We start from the raw sequence: 17920 nt of genomic DNA, 5'->3' as shown, positions 1-17920 counted from the left end.
TAAATTGTGCGGCGTTGCCGATGGCCGTTGTGGGACGCCTTACGTGCGTGCGACCGTCTTCGCGTGTTACGTAGCGCATTCGCAATCCCGTTTTCGCGTGTGAGGATGGAAGCGGCTCATGTAACGAGAAAGTCTTCGAAGTATTTTCAACACTTTGCGCCGTGGTGCAGTGGTACTTTCTGGATCGCTACGATGTAGCCAGCCAGGGTTAGTAGTAATATGCCTGTCTCGACCGGCTTTTAGATGTGGGACGCTGATAAGAGCGTCCCGGGATGACGTCCCGTTTTTCAAAAATAATTTAGAAAATTCTGAAAAATTCCTAATGACCTAGAAAAATTCGTAAAAATAGGGTAAATATGTGTTAAATAGAGAAACGTGTTTGAACATGAAAGCTTGAATGCAACGGTGGTATTTATAGCCAAAATAGGAACTGACGGAAAGTTAATTACTAGCTGATGGACTTGTACAATCGTATATTATCGTTCCTTGAATGGGGGTGTTCATCTTGGACCCCTTTGGAACTGGCTAAGGCTGGCTTTGAATGTACTGGTTATGAGGACTTAATTACGTGTAGTTATTGTCTTGGAACTATTAGTGCACGGAACATAAAGGGTACACCGGTTGCAACACATAAAATTTATTTTCCGGATTGTAAAATGTCGAGATCAGAAAGTGAAGTTACCAGCTGTAGTGACACCGAAGCGGACGCAGACGTTTATGATGGAGAGGCTAGTGAGGAGGAATTTGCTGGATTCGAGGTGTACAGCAAGGACATCATTACCAAGGTTTACTGCCCAAAAATGCAATCCTATGAAAGCCGCTTCGCTACTTTTGCTCGTTGGCCAAGCAGTCCACATCAACATCCACAAGAAATGGCTGCAGCGGGTTTTACTTTATAAACTATTGTATACTGACACGCTGTTTTACTGTGGCATGGGAAGAGATTGCTGGAGAGAAAATGAAGACCCTTGGGAGATTCATGCTGCCTTAAGACCGCAGTGTCCGTATTTGATGGAGCAGAAGGGGAAAGTTTTATAAATACGATTCAGCAGAAGAAACAGAACAAATATAGAAATGCATCTAAAGAAGGTTAGATTGGCGGTAAAAGAGTAAATACCGTATTACAACTAAGCTTTCGATATTGTAGATGAAGACGCTGCTGTGGCCAGACAACGTGGCCGAAGAAGAAAAAATTCTACAAGCTTTACAGTTCTATAGTTGGGAGCACGTGATGGAAGCCTTACGCCGGCGTCCGAGTGCGAGAATCATGGCCAGACTGGGGTTTCCCTGGTCTGTTCCTGGCTTGAACAGGGTTGCCGGGACAGCGAAAGGCGTGAAAGGTTATTGGCTTTATATAGTGGCCCTGCATTGCTGAACGGTAAATCAGTTTTGTGGTATTAACAGAAATGCGAGAATGAAGGGTAATAGCGAGGAACATCTGCGGGCAGTAAGAGAGCATTGGCGACGAATATTCCTACGTTCTCCAGCAGATCATCTGGCCGAAGTGAAAGACGAAAAGCTGTGTAAAATTTGTTACACAAATGTCATCACGCAGGTTCTATATCCATGTGGTCATTTTGTTGTTTGCAACTGTTGTGTGAAGGACTGTGATGGTTGCCCAATGTGTCGTTCCGTCATAAAAAAAATCTTGCCAGTGTATTTTTGTTAAAAAAAAGAACAAGCTGTGGCTTGCTACTGAAATTTTTTTTGTTTTATGTTAAGCTACCAGGGGATTGAACCCCAGACCTTATCCTATAAAATTGTTTAGTTTACGAGTAAGCCACAACATGTTCTGGTGAAAGTTGATTAAAGTTTTGCATCTATTTGATTACTTACTGGAAATCCACAACGCACTCTGCGCAAAAGGAACCGGCAACGACGGATTCGACCAATAGTTATTAAGAGCAGTTGCATTACTACCAGCGTTATGTATCAGCTTTCACGGAAGCTAGTCAAACATTCAAGTTTGTTACAGGACATACAAGGAACAAGCAGCATTGGACATGACCAAGATATGGTAACGTCTATTGCTGAAGTTCCGTGGTACACGTCCTCCCTATATTTGCAAAGCCAATACTTTTAAGTTCCAATTCACATTGAGGTGTACATGGAACTGGTGGCTATGGAAATGACCAATTACAATTGAGGTAATTTCCATTACTACCAGCGCTACGTATCAACTCTCATAAAAGTCTGTCAAACATTCAAAAATACTGCAGGACGTACAAAGAACCAATAATAATGATGGATATGACCAACGTGCGGTAATGTCCATCATTATGGCTCCTGATACAGACCGTCGACTTATTTATGAAGCCTATACCTTGAGTTCTGAATCGCATTGAGGTGAACATGGGGCTAGTCGCAATGGAAATGACCAATAGAAACTACGGTGATGTCCATTACTACCAGCGCAATGTACAACTCCACACAAAAAGTGTAACGGGAATTACGGATAGTAACAGATTAGATATTTGATCACATTCCTTTCAAAGCAGTTCCTGGTAACTGAACTGGTTTCGGTCCTGCTCAGTAGTCGTAGTAAGCTACATGGATTCGATCAATCCAGTTTAACTCAACCACGATTACAGAGCAATACCGTATATATGAACAAATAAACAAGTGAAAACTCTGCAGGGTCATAGTATGAACCCTGCTCAGGTCAATAAAAAGAAATATGGAGCCCAAAGGTCACGACGCTGACGGTCCTGCTTAGTAATCGTAGTCAGTCCAAAGGATTTGGTCAATCCATTTTGAACTGATCTAAAATATCCAAGCAATACCGTGACGGGGAATGGCGGGCGAGACAAGGTCGCTAGGGCCATAATATCCAACTGGCACCGAACAACTCTGAACCACTTTATACACCAAAGTTGGTTCAAGAACGGAAGACGACTGAATTTTGCTGTTGGAAATATTGGGCTTTATATACCATGTTTGAGAACTGCTGACCGGAAATGGCAGATACTATCTTTGTTGTAACTGGTATATAAGAGCTGAAATGTTTGCAACTGTGGCTACCATGAAGCATGTCAGTACCATGGCGCAGATGTACGACAACACATTAGCGGTAATGTACGAGGCCGAGATTTTGCCTTTTGCAGGTTCCTATAGCCAACTGCAGTGGAGTTTGGCTGGAAATGTAAAGGCCAACGTGATAACGTTCAAGGGAAGTTTGATTGGATGGAGATTGAAGGTCAACAGGAGAGCGATTAGTATTCATCCATCTCTTACCGATGGAGGCAAAGAAACTACACGAAGCGTTGACTCCGCGAAAGACATCCATCCGGCTGAAGTCCGTCGAAGGATTAAGCTGGGACATGGAAGTGGAAGCTACAACATACTGCTCAAAGTTATTGTTAAATCATCCAGAGATGGTGCTGGAGCTGCCTTTATTGGCCCAAAAGAAGTTGTGTAACATTCTACAGGCGTATGAGCGCGAAATAAATGAAGCGTGTGCTGGCTAGCTGTTATTGATGGCAATATTGAATAAAGTCTATTTAAGGTGGTTGTTGTATATAGTACAGAAAAAACCATATCGTTAATCAGAGAATATCTTTACACTGCAAAACGAACGCCATATCGAACACAATGGACGCTACATCAGATATAATGTACGGAGCGGTGATTAAACCGTTAGACCAGGGAGAATGCGAAGCGAGCTGGGATTTGAAACGAGGTACAAAAGTTAATATCATAACGGGCAAGGGAGGCCGTTTTAAGCGATTGCAACTTGTGGACGAACAGGCAGGGGCGAGAGTGTCCTGGACGTTTGGTGCTGCAGAAGCATACGACATCCATGAATTATTAAAAAAGTCCAAAATGGTTAAAAATTTAAAGATACACAACCGGAATCACCTTGGACATTGGAAATAGAGTACGAACTGGATTGTTCAAGAATGGCATTAGTCAACGCTCATGGGTTCTCCATCCACTTTAAGAGTTACGACCAGTATATGCTGTATCATATACTGCACGGTTTCTTGGAAGAAATTAAGATAGCACTAGAGACCGATACGGCTGCGGGTGTAAAGTCTATTTAAGGCCTTAGGAGTTCAAGTTTCAGAGTATAAGGCAACGACCTGCAAGTTTCTAGAACGTCGTTTTTTTTTATTAAAAACAACCATGGAGTTCAAGACGATTGTTTTCCTCCTGTGTGCTCCATCGGTGTTCGGCGGTTTGGCAAGTGATAATTCAACCTTTAATAGTGACACTGAGATGTTTGTCAGGGACGTTGTGAAGGAAATTCACGGTAAAACAAATATAAAAACAGAGGGTCGTCTGAAAGTCAAATAAAAAAAAACAATTGTTTAGATTTGGCACCGGGTATGAACATCATGGTCGATGGCTGGTTATGCAAAATTCTCCACGTGGGGTATGAAGTCCCCAAGCCTAAGAAGCCAGAAGATTTTTTTTCTAGTCTACCAGTTAACCCGAATTGTTCAAGCTGGTGGGAGCCACAGTTTTTGAGAGGTCGCTATCGGCTTCCGCTACCCCGACCTGTGAACGGTGACTCTGACCTAGGCCTGTATGTTGGGAAAGTCATGCAGGTCGCACAGTACTGCTGTAAAATAGTATCGCGTCGGGCTGGTTATCAGTCATGGTGGGAAATGATCCTTGAACGGTATCGATCCTATAAAGGTGACCCTAACGCTACCATACCGATGGCCGGTATATAAACCGAGAAACATGCAAGCGGTTAGTACGGCGGTGTAAAAATGTCTGAAGTCAACGAAGACTACGATAGTGGTGGAGACTCTCTTCTGGTTGAAGATGGCGAATTGCAAGATTCTCCAGTAAGCTCAACAAGGTCTGTTCCACCGCAAGTACCGGACTCAGCTTCAGTACCAAGCGCTGAAACCGGAGCGTCACCAACCACGCCAACTCCGCCACAACCACCGCTACGGCCAGAACCAGCAACTGCGTCGACTTCAGCGCCTGCGGCAGATAGGCCGTATCGTCTACCATTGGGCGCTTTGAGTGGATACACTTTGGTTTGGTTGGATCCCCGGGAGCGCCTACCAGAAGAACGGACACAGCGACTCCTGGGCGTGCTGCAGCAGGCTATCGGCTGCAACATGAATTCAGACGGTTCGTATACCGTCTGCACTCGTTTCAACACCGGAACTGGACACTGCGTACACCGTCAGCGGCGCGTTTTGCGAGAGCCGGCTTCTTTTACACGGGATTGCGTGACCTAGTGAAGTGTATTCATTGTGGACTAGAGTTAGAAAACTGGGAGCCGCATGACGACCCACAAGCTGAGCATGACTGGCATAGCGGAACGTCCTGCAGACCAGATCGCCCGCCGCAAGAAATATGATGTTAAAACTGACGTTTTTGTTTAAAAAAAAAAGAATATCGTTTTTTCGTATGTTTATTAGTTTATGGCAGAGCAGTGGTCTATTAAAGCGGAGAGGACTTAGTCAAAAAAAAAATGAACTTTGATAAGATTCATGTGAACATTAAAACAGTAGCAAGCGAAGTTCGGCTGCCGTAGTACGCACACCCAATTCCGACTTTGCACCCAAAATATTAACTTTACCAGAGGTAAAAATTACACAAGTTGCTTCCGGTAGATGGACGCTTAGACCAGGAAACAGTTCAGGTTCATAACAAGGCCTGTAGCAGTGCAGCTTTTTAAAGACGTCATCTAGTTTCAATGGTCTATTCATGTCCCAAGACGCTACTACATTAACTATTTCGAAGTCCGTAACGTACGCATCGGTATAGCCTAACATGTGCATATCGTTACAATAGAGTTCGAGAAGCTCTTCAGCATTACGCTCGGTAACAGCTCCGTTTACGGTAATCCGACCATTGCTGTATAGTTGACAGTGACTTTTGTATGGACGCATTCGGCGAATAGTAAGTCCTGAAAAAATGTTGGGATCGTACGGAATCTGGAGAAGGTCTGCAATATCTTGAAGATCAAAGCCACAATTCAGTTTACCAACTGCGACTATATTTTTTATTGATGCCGCCATGACAGCAGTAATTCAAAACAATTTCGTGGGCTGGAAAGTCAGCCAAAACTCGTAACTCCTTTTGGAATGATGATTTGCGGTCCTACAATGGTTGGAAAATCGTCTTTTGTCTTCCGCCTTATCGAGCAACGAAAAGAAATGATGACTTCGACTCCGAGAAGAGTGGTATATGCATACAATCAGTGGCAGAATGGATACGATGCTTTGAAAGTTCAGTGTCCAGAAACAGAGTTTGTGAAAGGACTGAGTGACCTTTTTTCGGACGAGGATTTTTCGATAAAGAGGTGACAAATTTACTGATTGTGGATGATTTGGCACACGAGATGGCAAAAAAATGAGCAGGCCAGTAATCTGTTCACGCAAGGAATTCACCATAAAAACCTGAGCGTTATTTATATTACCCCAGAACCTGTACAAACAAGGAAAAGCGATGCGTGATATAACACTAAATTGTCAGTATATGGTGCTGTTTAAGAATGCTCGGGACCTCGGCCAGATCGATATCTTACAACGTCAAACAAAACTAAAGTGCCTTGCGCAAGCGTACGCGGCTTGCACGTCAGAAAACTATCAACCGCTCTTAATTGACCTTACCCCGGCTTGTCCATCTTATTTAAGGCTGCGATCGCATTTGTTTCCTAAAAGAGACAAGGAGAATTTATACTGATCATCTGCCATCACTGGGCTAAAAAATGGCAGAGTAAAGCGAAGGAGATTGCCCCGTTTTTGCTTACCCTTAACCGGGCAAAGCCTAAGCAACGAAGAGCACTGTTGAAGCAGTGTTGCGATAAACACCATATAAGGGGTATTCAAGAGCTTGCCTTGAACCTTATTAAAGGACGAGTCCCTTAAAGCCTCATCAGCTGACAGCGTGTAAAAGTGCAAGACTCCCATAAAGCTTCTAGCATCTCCAAGTGTATCACTTCAAAGAAAAACGTATACTATTACAACGAGGAGGATTCTTACCCGCTCTATTACCATTACTAGCATCAGCCGTTATAAGCGCAGTGACAGCAAACCACCAATAAGCATATAAAAAAACATGGAAACCTATATGCTAATACCAAAACGGCAAGCGGAGAAACGGCGCACGGAGGTTGAGCTAGCACTAAACCAAGTACCCCAGAAGCTTCCAAAATCCTTTCTCTAGAACAGCTGACAACGGAAACTTTGGCTAACAAAAGCCTATCGGAATATCAGAAAGCACAATTACTTTCATCTAGTCTGCAGCGGTTTTAGCGCTGCGTACGCTTTAGATGATACGAGCGGTAGCCAAACCAATCAAATATTTCCCAGGAAGGATCCCAGCCTTTGAAAAAATTCGTAAACCGAAACCTATATTTAAGCAGATGGTAAAAGAACTTCAGCTCGACGAAAACAGTCACTTTTAAAAAAGCATGCCGCCAGTATATTTGGCAAAGCAGGTACCGGTACACCGGTGCGCCAACAACCGTTAAGCGGTGAAAACAGCCAGTACGCAACGCCTGCAAGTTCCCTTTCAAGGTCACAAGGAAAACGGAAAGTGTATGAGGACATGATCACGCCAAGCAAAATCGGCCATCAAAATCAAAAAACGACTTCAAACAACGTTAAACAAAATACATAATTTAAGAAATCGAGATCGGGTAGACTATTACGCCGTTGAAAATAAATATGATGATCCACAGCTGGGCTTTGGAAAAAGAAAACTTCAGCAACACAAGCGCTTAAAGTGGTTAGTTATTTAAGAATAGCAGGCATGGCGGGGTGCATACCAGTCAGCCTGAACTTTGGAGAGGGTATGAAGCTGACCTTTATTTCATCATGCTGTGCTGGGGATAAAGATTCGGAAGACTCAAACGTCAGTAAAGACAATAGCTTTGGTCAAAACAAAAACAAAGTTGACGTCAGTGTCCAAGTTGACCTAACTAAAGATGGGAGAAGCGGAGTACGTGAGTGCGGCGCAAGTGGCAAGCCTGGGGAGTGGAACGATTCCGGAAGCATCAAACCGTGTCAAGCGAACTTAATCAGCATGACAAAGCCCTAAAGCTTCTGCAAGGAATTGACGCCTACAATTTACATAAGCCGTCTCGGCGGAAATTCCGCAGAAATCCGGTAGTTTCAATACAGTTCGGTGAACAATACATGGCTGACCTGATGGATGTGTCCCGTTACGCAAAGCAGAATAAACATAAAAAATTTCTGCTGGTTGTTGTGGACAGTTTTTCCAAAAAAGTAGCATGCGAAATGCTGACAAAAAAAAGCAGTGAATACGTTCTTCCTGCCCTGGAGAAAGCCTTTTCTCGTTTGTATGGACCACCTATGTATTTACAAGTGGATAGAGGTACTACACACACACACACATAGGATGGAACCGTCGTAAGCGTCGCAAACTAACTGTATTATTCGTTCACAGGGCGTGAATTTTACAACAAACCAGTTCAAGACTACATGAAACAGAACGGCGTCGTTATGTTTTCTGAAGAGAACTGTGAAATTAAAGCTAACATGGCAGAACGATTCATCCGAACGTTACGAGAGCGTCTCATGCGACTGATGACCGCTCGTGATGGGAGTGTAAAATATTATGACAAGTTACAGGACATTATTCACAGCTACAACAGCACACCTCACACGGCGCATGGATTGGCGCCGAATGACGTCAATCGAGAAAATTCGCTTTTAGTGTTTCAGCGATTACAGTCCAACAGTAATAACAAAAGCAAAGCTAAGGTACCGCTATTTAGGGACGGAGAAACAGTGCGTCTTCGTTTGCAAAAGCAGCTTTTAAGAAAGGCGCTGATGTGAAGTACACAAAAAGCTATATCGAGTGAATAAGGTAATCAAGCATCGCGTACCTGTGTATGAAGTGGAACCTGCCGACGGTGGACCCAGTGTAATTGGAAAGTTTTATGAGCAAGAGCTATCAAAAGTAGCTGACGGAAATGGCTAGTGTTGTTGGAAACAGTACACCGTTTTACGTAACATTACCAAGCGATGCGTCAATGGACATGTATCCCAAGAACAGTGCGCAAATGTGGAAGACTAAACTAAAATTCCAATTTCCTTATCGGGCCGGTGGGAAGTGGGTTTGGTGGAATTGCAATATACAAACTCAATCTACAACATACCAAAAGAGCAAGAACTAACTGTTAACGAGTACGATGTCATCAGTGACACTTCCTTGTCATCGGTTCAGAATACGATCATCATTCCACCGGGTCTATATACATTGAAGGCGCTAATTGACGTAATTGAGCGACAGTCGCCAAACTCGGTAGACTTAAAGGTCGCAATGTTACTCCCTCACGCCTTCGCACAAATAACAGTACCACAAAGGTGTTCAATATACGTTATAATCCTGTAACGCTCAAGACGGAAGTAACGTTTAATAGCTTGCGTGGCAAGCTGCGTTTTTCGAAAACGATGACCGATTGAAAGGGTTACTTGGTTTTGTGCAGACTCAACACGATATAGACCCTTTAGACTTTAAAGATCTTGACGGTGTTCCTTCAAAATTTCGTTACTATATTGAAGAAATGATAGAAGAAGATGGGACGCCAGCTGAACCGTTCGGAAGAATTCCTAGTACTTTTATTACTCCTCGACCTTATCTATGGTACCTACTAAACAGACAAACAAACCGACAATGAATTCTGATACGTTTGAGTACGCACCAATGAGCTGGTAGCGTCAATAAATCAGGCTCAACTGCATTTTGCTGTTCACGTTTAGAGTCACATAAGAACCTCAAGTCTTGAGGAGCACAGAACCGCTCAAAGCTGTTAGCCACCCCAGTGCTGCTAAAAGGTAGAGACTGAAAAGCTAGGGAAAATATTGGAGCCAGCTCAGCCTTCAGACGCAGCAGTAACCTCTACTGAAGCCCCTCAACTCGTGACTGTTAAACAGCAAACTGGTAGCGGAAGTAAACGCAAACGCCCTACTAAACATTCAAAAAGAGAAAAAAACACGAAACGACGAAAGCACCGTACTAGTAACGGTTCTTTTGATAAGTATCCCGATATTTTCTAAAAAAAACTACAAAAATGCCTGAATATCTCCTACCACACTCAGAGCCGGCCATGTCTAGTGACATGAACCTGTTCTCCGTACCGGCATCGTTAACGGAACGTTTCAGCTATGAGACACAAGAGTATGGACCAGAGTCGGCGCCTCCGGAAGACTCACCATTAAGCGGTAACCTGTCTTTCTTTATCCCGCCGTCATCCAACGGTCTGCTCTCGCTCACGGATACGTGTTTTGAGTGTGAATTAAGTATAAAGAAAAGAACGCCACAAATGCATGGGTGAACCTAGAGAACAATGATAACGTAGCGCCTGTTAATTATATTGTGCATAGTTTGTTCAAACAAATTCATTTTACTGTGGCGAACAAGGTGATCTCTGACTGTTCACCTTATTATCCCTATCGCGCTATAATGGAGGTTCTAACAAGTTATACTGAAGATGCCATGAAAAGCCAGCTAACGAGCGGCGGATTTTATTTCGACACACCAGGCAAGATGGAACATGCCACAGAGAACACTGGTGAAGCAAAGCGCAAGGAGCTATTTGCTTTAAGTGCTAGCGTTCAGTTATCGGGAAAGATTTTCACGGACTTATGCGTACAATCAAAACCTTTGCTCACAGGCGTGCCCGTGCACGTTAGCCTATACTTTAACAATTCAGAATTTTATTTACGATCATGGAATACTGGTGCGGCGGCTGCAACAGAATACAAGGCATTTATGAAACATCCACGCATAACCGTACGACGCTATATCCCATCACCGGATTTCATGAACGCTATTACACAAAGTTACAAACAACAACCGCCAAATACCACATTGAACGCGCAGAATTAAAGGCGCGTGCTATTCCTGCTGGCACCCAAACCATAGCCTTTTCTGACCTCAAGTACGGCCAACTACCTAAGGTGGTATTTATTGCTTTTGTGCAATCGGACCGCTTCCATGGCACAACAAGCCTCAATCCGTTTGTATTTGATCATTGTCGCGTTCGTCAAATCTGTATTAATGTGGATGGGAAGCAATACCCAACGATACCCTACATGTGTGACTTTCCAAACAACCGCTATTTAAAGTGTTATGACGGCTTCTTGGATGTTTTGAATCAAAAAAACCATCCAGCTGGAGCCCATATTCTGGATCGTCATACATACGCAAAAGGATACACAGTGTTCGCTTTTGACCTGACGCCAACGGCTACAGGCTTAGGGCCCATGACGCTAATTCGATCAGGGACAGTGGGCCTGGAAGTAACTTGTTGACACACCACTAACTAATGCCTATCAAATGCTGGCTTGGATAACGTGCGACCATTTAATAGAATTCACCAATTTACGCCAGGTTATTTGCGACTTTGCGTCGTAATTAAACAACAAATCGTCACAATGAACGAACAGGAAATTCGGAATATCATGTGGTCACAGTACAACCCCGCTTCGCACATGCTGAGATCGGTGTTTCGCGGCGTTTACGCCCTAGATGAGCTACAGCAGCAGCATCTTACAGAGGTCGACCTACCTGCTGCGTTTATTGTAAACACTGATCCAGCCAGCGAACCCGGAACACATTGGATTGCCGTCTACGTTGAGTGCCCCTCATTTATTGAAGTTTTCGATTCCTACGGCAAACCCGTGGCCTATTATAGTCAGTCACTTGAAAATTTTCTGAAAACGCAACTCATCGGCCAGCCTGCGTCATCACCACCGTTGCCCCTATACGAACAGCGAGCTGTTTTACAACAGCCATTGTCCACTACCTGCGCTCAACACTGCATGTTTTTTATAGTAATGCGATCAGTATGTCGCTTTTCCTATTCCTACATCATTCATAACCTATATCGAATTGATAATCAATTTCAAAACGACTTGATGGTTCGTAACTTTATTAATGACTTTTTCAATGCAAAAACACGTGTTTATAATTTTGAAGCATTCTACTAACAATTAAATTGCAATATTGCCCTCGCAAAATCAAAAGGGAGGTGCGCTGCGCGCACACACACCTTTGGTTTTGCAGAGGGCCCGCGTGGCAATTAAAATGACAAATCGACTTGGGGCCGCCAACGCGAATCAAAAATATTTACAAATAACATCAGTAATAAATGATTACGAATATACTGAAACTGATGATATAGCGATTAAAATTACCTAAACGAGCTAAGATGATTGCTTGAAAAACCAAACAGGCACACACCACACACATACACAGAAACATTCATACTAGTTCAGTTTGAACTGCTCCTTGAAACGCTGCAGCATTTCAGCACACAGTCGATCTCCGTGCATTACCAGAAATTCGTCCGGCTTGAAGTGGTACGCCTCCAGCAAGTTGCGTTCCGCATTATGATGCGAGTGCGCTGCTTCGTCAGCATAGCGGTACGGCAGTTGCTTGAGAAACAGCCCCAGCAGAGTCTTTTCCACATCCTTACAGACATAGCTTCGCATACGGTCCGTTAGTTGTATACGATCCGAGTAGCGGCATGCAGTATGGCCATCATGAGCTCCAGGTTGCAGCGGATCAGCAAAGGTATCCTCCATAAGGTGGCAAAGCTTGCATTCTTGCGTCAGGCGTTTGCAAAAGCGCTCCATCATAGGCCACGGTAGCTTCTCAAAAATATCCTGGTAGTCGGCTTGGCAGACTTGCATGGTAGGGTACCCGGATCGTCCCTTCAGCACCTCATACGTATGCTTAAGGATGGTTCCGTTGTCCAAAAGTTCACAGAACGCCGTCCAGTTCTTTTCACTACAATTGCAACAACCACAACAACCATAATAATAATATCAATAAGCTAAACGGTTATGAAATAACCAAAAAAAATAAGTAAATTTGGGTATTAATTATGCTGCTATCACTAGAACACAACACTCACTTCATCGCAAGTCGTTTCTCACTGGGTGAGCCGATGACCACCTTTGTTCCCGGTTCTTTCAGGCTGTTTGCTTCAAGGTAAACCCGAATGTTGGCAATGGGTACTTCGTCAAGCCTGAGGAGAAGCAACCGCAGAAATATAATAATAATGTGCCATAGAAACAAAAGCACAAGGTTGTTATATGAATGACTTTCTTACCATCCCCAGTTAAAGAAGTAACCTCCGCCCAGGTCATGCATTGCCGTAATGGGTGTAGAGCCTTCGTCATAATTGATCAGTCTTTCCAGTTGTCCACACAGTTGTAAACCCATTAGTTTGGCAAACTGCTTCGCATCTAACTCGACATGCTTGGACGCTAAACTCGGAACCCACTGACCCTCCTGATTTTTATCAAACTCCCCAATAATGTATCGCAAACGGTTGTTCATCAAGTAAACTGCAATGAATTTTTCTCCTCCAAATTTAATTACCGGCCCACCTTCGTACTGAAATGCAACCTGCCCTGGGTAAACCCACGCCGAGCTAAGCTAACTGCATCGGTTTTGGGCTTATACGAGTCCGCGGTGACCTTACGTTTCTTAGTACCAGTAATAGTTAATGCCCTAACAGGCTGAAGTGATGCCGGAATAGTCGACAACGATGGTGATGACGACAAGGCAGCCAAAAGGTCACTGTTATCACCTGATACACTATCTACGCTTCGCATTGCAGCCATTGCGGTGAAAATTTAAAAATACTCACAAATAACGGTAACACGCTACGATAACGCTTTAAACTCAAAGCAGACAAACAGAATAATGGACAACTAAATCAAAGTGGAGGCAGGAATACGCAAACTCTATGCACTAACATCAGAAACACGAGCCGACCTACTCATTTTATAGCCAACTAAATAGGTTAAAACAGCAGCATGTTTATTCTTGCTTTTGTTTTTAGTCATCGGGTGGACACCCTTTATACAATGCATCAGCTAAAGTACTAGCATTGTTTGCTTCCGTTATCTCGGGCATCGCCTCAAACTCACGCTGGTCAGACGAAAGTCCATAGAAAGCTCCATATAATGCGCCTGCCATGAACGTACGACCATCCGTGTCACCTCCAAGGGCAATGCAGCTCTGGACCATTCGCTTCCAAGGTGACATGATGTTATATCCAGACCACCACTGCAGGTTTCCACCCACGAATGCCATGACCATAGCCAGCGGAACAAAGTCCTGTGCGGCGCGCGAGTTAACATTCGGATACAGTCGGATAATGTCTGCCGGCGAACGCAGTACGCTATGGTTTACGTATAACGCATTGGCAGCTATCATGTTCTCTCCAAATGGTGGTTCGAGAGTTGAAGCATAATCCTCTAGCCGTTTCAAAAAGGTCGTCACTGAAGCTGTGCGGGCGCTATCACACGCTTCCTGTAAACCAAAGGCAAACAGCACAGCTCCATCAATCCCCAAACGATGCGCATGTGTGATGGCTACACACTTCTCGACTTCTCTCCGGAGGAAGCAACTAGGTTCGCGGCAGTAGTACAAAGCCACCGCTGCAGCCATCACTGCTCCGTGATACCCGTGAGAGCCCTGCCCACCGTGCGCACTTCTTGCAGGCCCACAAACGTAAGCTTCGTCATCTCGTCGAAGAGCAAAGTTGCTCTCGCTGCTTGTAGCATTCCATCGCCGATGAAACTCTTTCAATAAACGCTCCATGTGCTTACTACCCCCAAAGTAGTTGGATGATCCTAACGCTTTACCCAGTCCATCGGCTATATAGTCACGCTCGACTGTATAGCAACCTACAGTTACTTCGAGAACCACCAGAGCAACTGTTCCACTAAACCCACAACGCACATAACAAGGATCCTTGGCCACATCAGCACACCGCTCATGAACTTCTCTCAAGGTTGGTAAATGGCTTCTGTAGAAGGGTGTATTGAACAGACGACCAAAGCTGCTGGCAACAACACTCCCCACGAGGCAACCTTTTAACCTATCGTGCAATCCACCTTGCCAGTCACCTTGCCAGATAATGTGCTGAATGGCATCCATTGTTCCGGGCGATGGTGGTGGCGATGTCGATGTTGATGATAAACGAACATTTTCGGGTTCACATCCAGACATGTTCTATCGACTACTATATAAACTGCAGCAAAACTGACAAAACTTCAGTTGCACGTTTCGTTTTCCCTAACTGTTTCTTAGCTGTCTAAATTGCGTCCGTTTATATATCCTGCATTACCATGGACCCTGCTGAGGAAAGGCGTCGAGCGATATGCGTTGTCATTACGATTGCTTTTTTTGGTAGTCTGCTAGCACTTGTTCTGATTTTATCGGGCATTACTTTTGGAACCGTCACCACTTTTCTACCCTATCGGCCATCAGCCGCCGCCAGTATCGACGAAGCCAACACCACCCTGGACTTTACTTTCAATAACGACACAATGCCAACATTCAAGTTCATGATCAAAGGGCTATGGTACGTAACCGTATGGCACAGTAGTAAAGTCATCTAAGATGCGTCGTTTGTCGTACGTCTTTTTGAACCGCTTTGTCATAGGCACATCTTGGATTTCATATGTCCGTTTCTTCCGGCGAATAGTACTACCATATGTGACGGAAAGGGACTCGGGCTGAACGTTACCATGAGCGCTATCGGAGGCGGTCTCATCTTGGAGAGGTTGGGTTGCGATTTTCAACATCGAATCAAAATTCAACACCGTTCCTGTAAGTTTATTAATTTCAAATCCTTTGATTTTACAGACCTCCTGCCCAGATGCCGTAACGTAGCTGTAAGATTTTGGACCAGTACTACAGAAGCGCGTAATGAAGTCGTCCTCGGCCAGCTCATTACTTAACATCCCCAGAGTGGACCCGGTTTCAAACGGCTCATCACCTGGACGCTGAACAAAGATAATGCTGTCCTACAATTTAAAAACTATGTTTTTTTCTCGTTTCTTCTAGTTTCATATGCTTTACGCTAATGCTTTAGCTCTTACCGTATCAAAGTATAGTAATCGCTCGCCAGCTCTTTGCATGAATTTCAATAAATGTAATCTTGCGTGTGCCGTTGTAAACCTGACAGCAAAAAATAAGTACAAGTCTAATTTACCTGATTTAAATGAAGCACTAAAACTGAAACTATTATCACTTACGCTGCTAGAACCACGTTCGTTTTCGGGTTAGTCGGAACCATAGCATCCTTCCTCGTGTACATTATTTGTACAACGTCATCCGAAAATACGTCATAATCATGGATTTCGAATTCTGAAGACGTTAAATAGTGCAGAAAATCCTTCACAGTGTTCACGAAAACTGTGCTGAGAAGGTTATTTCTCATTCCCAGCCGGCCCCAAAAGCTGTAAACACCATAGCATAAATTACTAATACTACAACTACTCTTAGTGTATGACCGACACCAAACAAACAAAAAAAATCAAGCACTAACCTGTTCAGGCACAACTTAGCGAGCTGCCGCAGTCCCGGATTCCAGCTTATTTTGGAACCGTCCAACCGGATGCCTTCCGTTTGGAAAAAGTGGTCCAGAAACGCATCTTGCTGCTCTGGAGTTTTAATATCAGCCGGCCAGCCAGAAGCTTGCACTTTAAGCGCCAGGAACAAATCAATATAATCAGCAAAAAAGCGCTCTCTGCTGTCGGGATAGTGCCATACTTCGTGAATTTCCATTAGTTCATAACCATTTTTCACGGCTTCTTGTAGTTCTAGTGTGCACCAAGTCCCCGTCAGAGCTCTTTGCTCCGGATCCTCGTGCGTGCAAACTTGCTGATTCTTTTCTTCAGCGCAGGTGCGGCATAACGTGAAAATCAGTTTATCGAAATGCGCCGGTAATATCGGTATCATCAGGTTGCGAGGCGGTAATATTTTGCAATGCATAATTCCGAAATAGTTATCCAAGGTTTTAAAATTATTAGTAATTCTTTTATGCTTGCCAACCGGATAGCGCTTGTTTTTATTGACATATGGATATTCGGATACAACATCCAAGTACATTATCTTCTCTCCAGGCTTGACCTTATAGTCTAACACTAGGGCATTTACTCGTCCTCCGAACAATGCTTTTCTCGGGTCAAGCGGTTCAACAATCCGTATGTTCTTTATAGCAGTAGCAAAATTAGCGTCGTTTTTAATGCGACTGTCATATTCACATTCCCAAACGCTCACAATATTGATTTTAAGCTTTTTCAACATTCCTTCGCGCCGTACGGTTCGCTCGTACAACTCACCCATTGTGGCGTCCTGATGCGGGTGGCGTGTACTTGGATTCGTGCATATTGGATGGCCATGGTGCACGCACCCATAAAATTCATATGCAGTTCGACTTTCCAGATGGTACCCATCAATGAATAATGCACCAATTTTGAATTCTCGCTCCAGTTCAATACCTTGGCTCTGACTTATACACTGTAACCATGAATTGGCTTTATTGGAGGATATTCTGTTGCTGGGCATACGAATAACCTCAACTTCCAAAGGCTTTAGCAGCCTGGACCTCCAAAAATAATGACAAACACTTGGAAGGGTTAAACCGGATTGAAAAATACATAGTCCATCCGTAATTTTGAAAAAAAGTTCGCGCAGCTGCATTGCACAACAACGTAGCGTGGTCACGTCTTGGTGGCAATAGGCAGCCAGTTCCTTGTTGACGTCATACAATCCTCTTTTTAAAGCTTTGTCTTCATTATAGAATTCCATAAATGCATGTTTTTCTTTATCGCTCATAAATCGGTAGTTGAACTTTTCAATGTCCGGATAGTCAATAACTGTGTTCCAAAATTGTGGTCGGTTCAGGACATGTGGAAATTTACCTTTAGTTTCCTCAACGGCGAATGATTTCGCCCAGTTGTCCAATGACAAAGGAACATAATTGAGCGTATCCCGAAAGTTAATGCCAAACTCCCGATCGCGCAGGTGCGTGATTTGGGAACCTTTCATGATAACGTCAGGCGCTTGACCTTTCTGAAGCAGCCATTTTAAAATAAAATAGCCATCGAACCTAGAAAGCCCACCACTTTATCCGTAAGCTGTATACTTTCAACGTATTTCATGTTGT

At 43.9% G+C, this 17920-nt stretch overlaps 2 protein-coding genes across 2 annotated transcripts; both read right to left on the bottom strand.

Annotated features, from left to right (window-relative positions):
- Positions 1 to 12052: 12052 nt before the first annotated feature.
- LOC129601199 (uncharacterized) lies at positions 12053 to 13313 on the bottom strand. The gene is made up of 3 exons (XM_055499941.1): positions 13061 to 13313; positions 12863 to 12976; positions 12053 to 12735 (listed from the first exon to the last, which is right to left on the bottom strand). The coding sequence occupies exons 1-3, from the start codon at positions 13288 to 13290 to the stop codon at positions 12213 to 12215; spliced, it is 867 nt and encodes a 288-aa protein (XP_055355916.1). The 5' UTR covers positions 13291 to 13313; the 3' UTR covers positions 12053 to 12212.
- A 1327-nt stretch (positions 13314 to 14640) lies between these two features.
- LOC129601190 (uncharacterized) lies at positions 14641 to 17065 on the bottom strand. The gene is made up of 4 exons (XM_055499933.1): positions 16298 to 17065; positions 16005 to 16208; positions 15849 to 15927; positions 14641 to 15773 (listed from the first exon to the last, which is right to left on the bottom strand). Exons 1-4 carry the CDS (start codon positions 17056 to 17058, stop codon positions 15324 to 15326), a joined length of 1494 nt encoding a protein of 497 aa, XP_055355908.1. The 5' UTR covers positions 17059 to 17065; the 3' UTR covers positions 14641 to 15323.
- Positions 17066 to 17920: the final 855 nt, after the last annotated feature.

Source organism: Paramacrobiotus metropolitanus, unplaced genomic scaffold (genome assembly GCF_019649055.1).
Source record: "Paramacrobiotus metropolitanus isolate TYO unplaced genomic scaffold, Prichtersi_v1.0 Parri_scaffold0000218, whole genome shotgun sequence".
Classification (NCBI taxonomy): Eukaryota; Metazoa; Tardigrada; class Eutardigrada; order Parachela; family Macrobiotidae; genus Paramacrobiotus; species Paramacrobiotus metropolitanus.
The sequence above is the reverse complement of the archived record's forward strand: the minus strand, read 5'-3'. Positions and strand labels throughout refer to the sequence as shown.

What these genes read in the sequence shown, in the direction of transcription:
- LOC129601190 (XM_055499933.1), bottom strand. Translation starts at nt 17,058, where the DNA reads ATGTTGAAAAAGCTTAAAATCAATATTGTGAGCGTTTGGGAATGTGAA. An exon ending in GCTAAGTTGTGCCTGAACAG is followed by an intron (nt 16,209 to 16,297) that starts GTTAGTGCTTGA and finishes TGGTGTTTACAG; the next exon opens with CTTTTGGGGCCGGCTGGGAA. An exon ending in ACGAACGTGGTTCTAGCAGC is followed by an intron (nt 15,928 to 16,004) that starts GTAAGTGATAAT and finishes TTTTGCTGTCAG; the next exon opens with GTTTACAACGGCACACGCAA.
- LOC129601199 (XM_055499941.1), bottom strand. Translation starts at nt 13,290, where the DNA reads ATGAACAACCGTTTGCGATACATTATTGGGGAGTTTGATAAAAATCAG. An exon ending in TACTTCTTTAACTGGGGATG is followed by an intron (nt 12,977 to 13,060) that starts GTAAGAAAGTCA and finishes GCTTCTCCTCAG; the next exon opens with GCTTGACGAAGTACCCATTG. An exon ending in GAGAAACGACTTGCGATGAA is followed by an intron (nt 12,736 to 12,862) that starts GTGAGTGTTGTG and finishes TTGCAATTGTAG; the next exon opens with TGAAAAGAACTGGACGGCGT.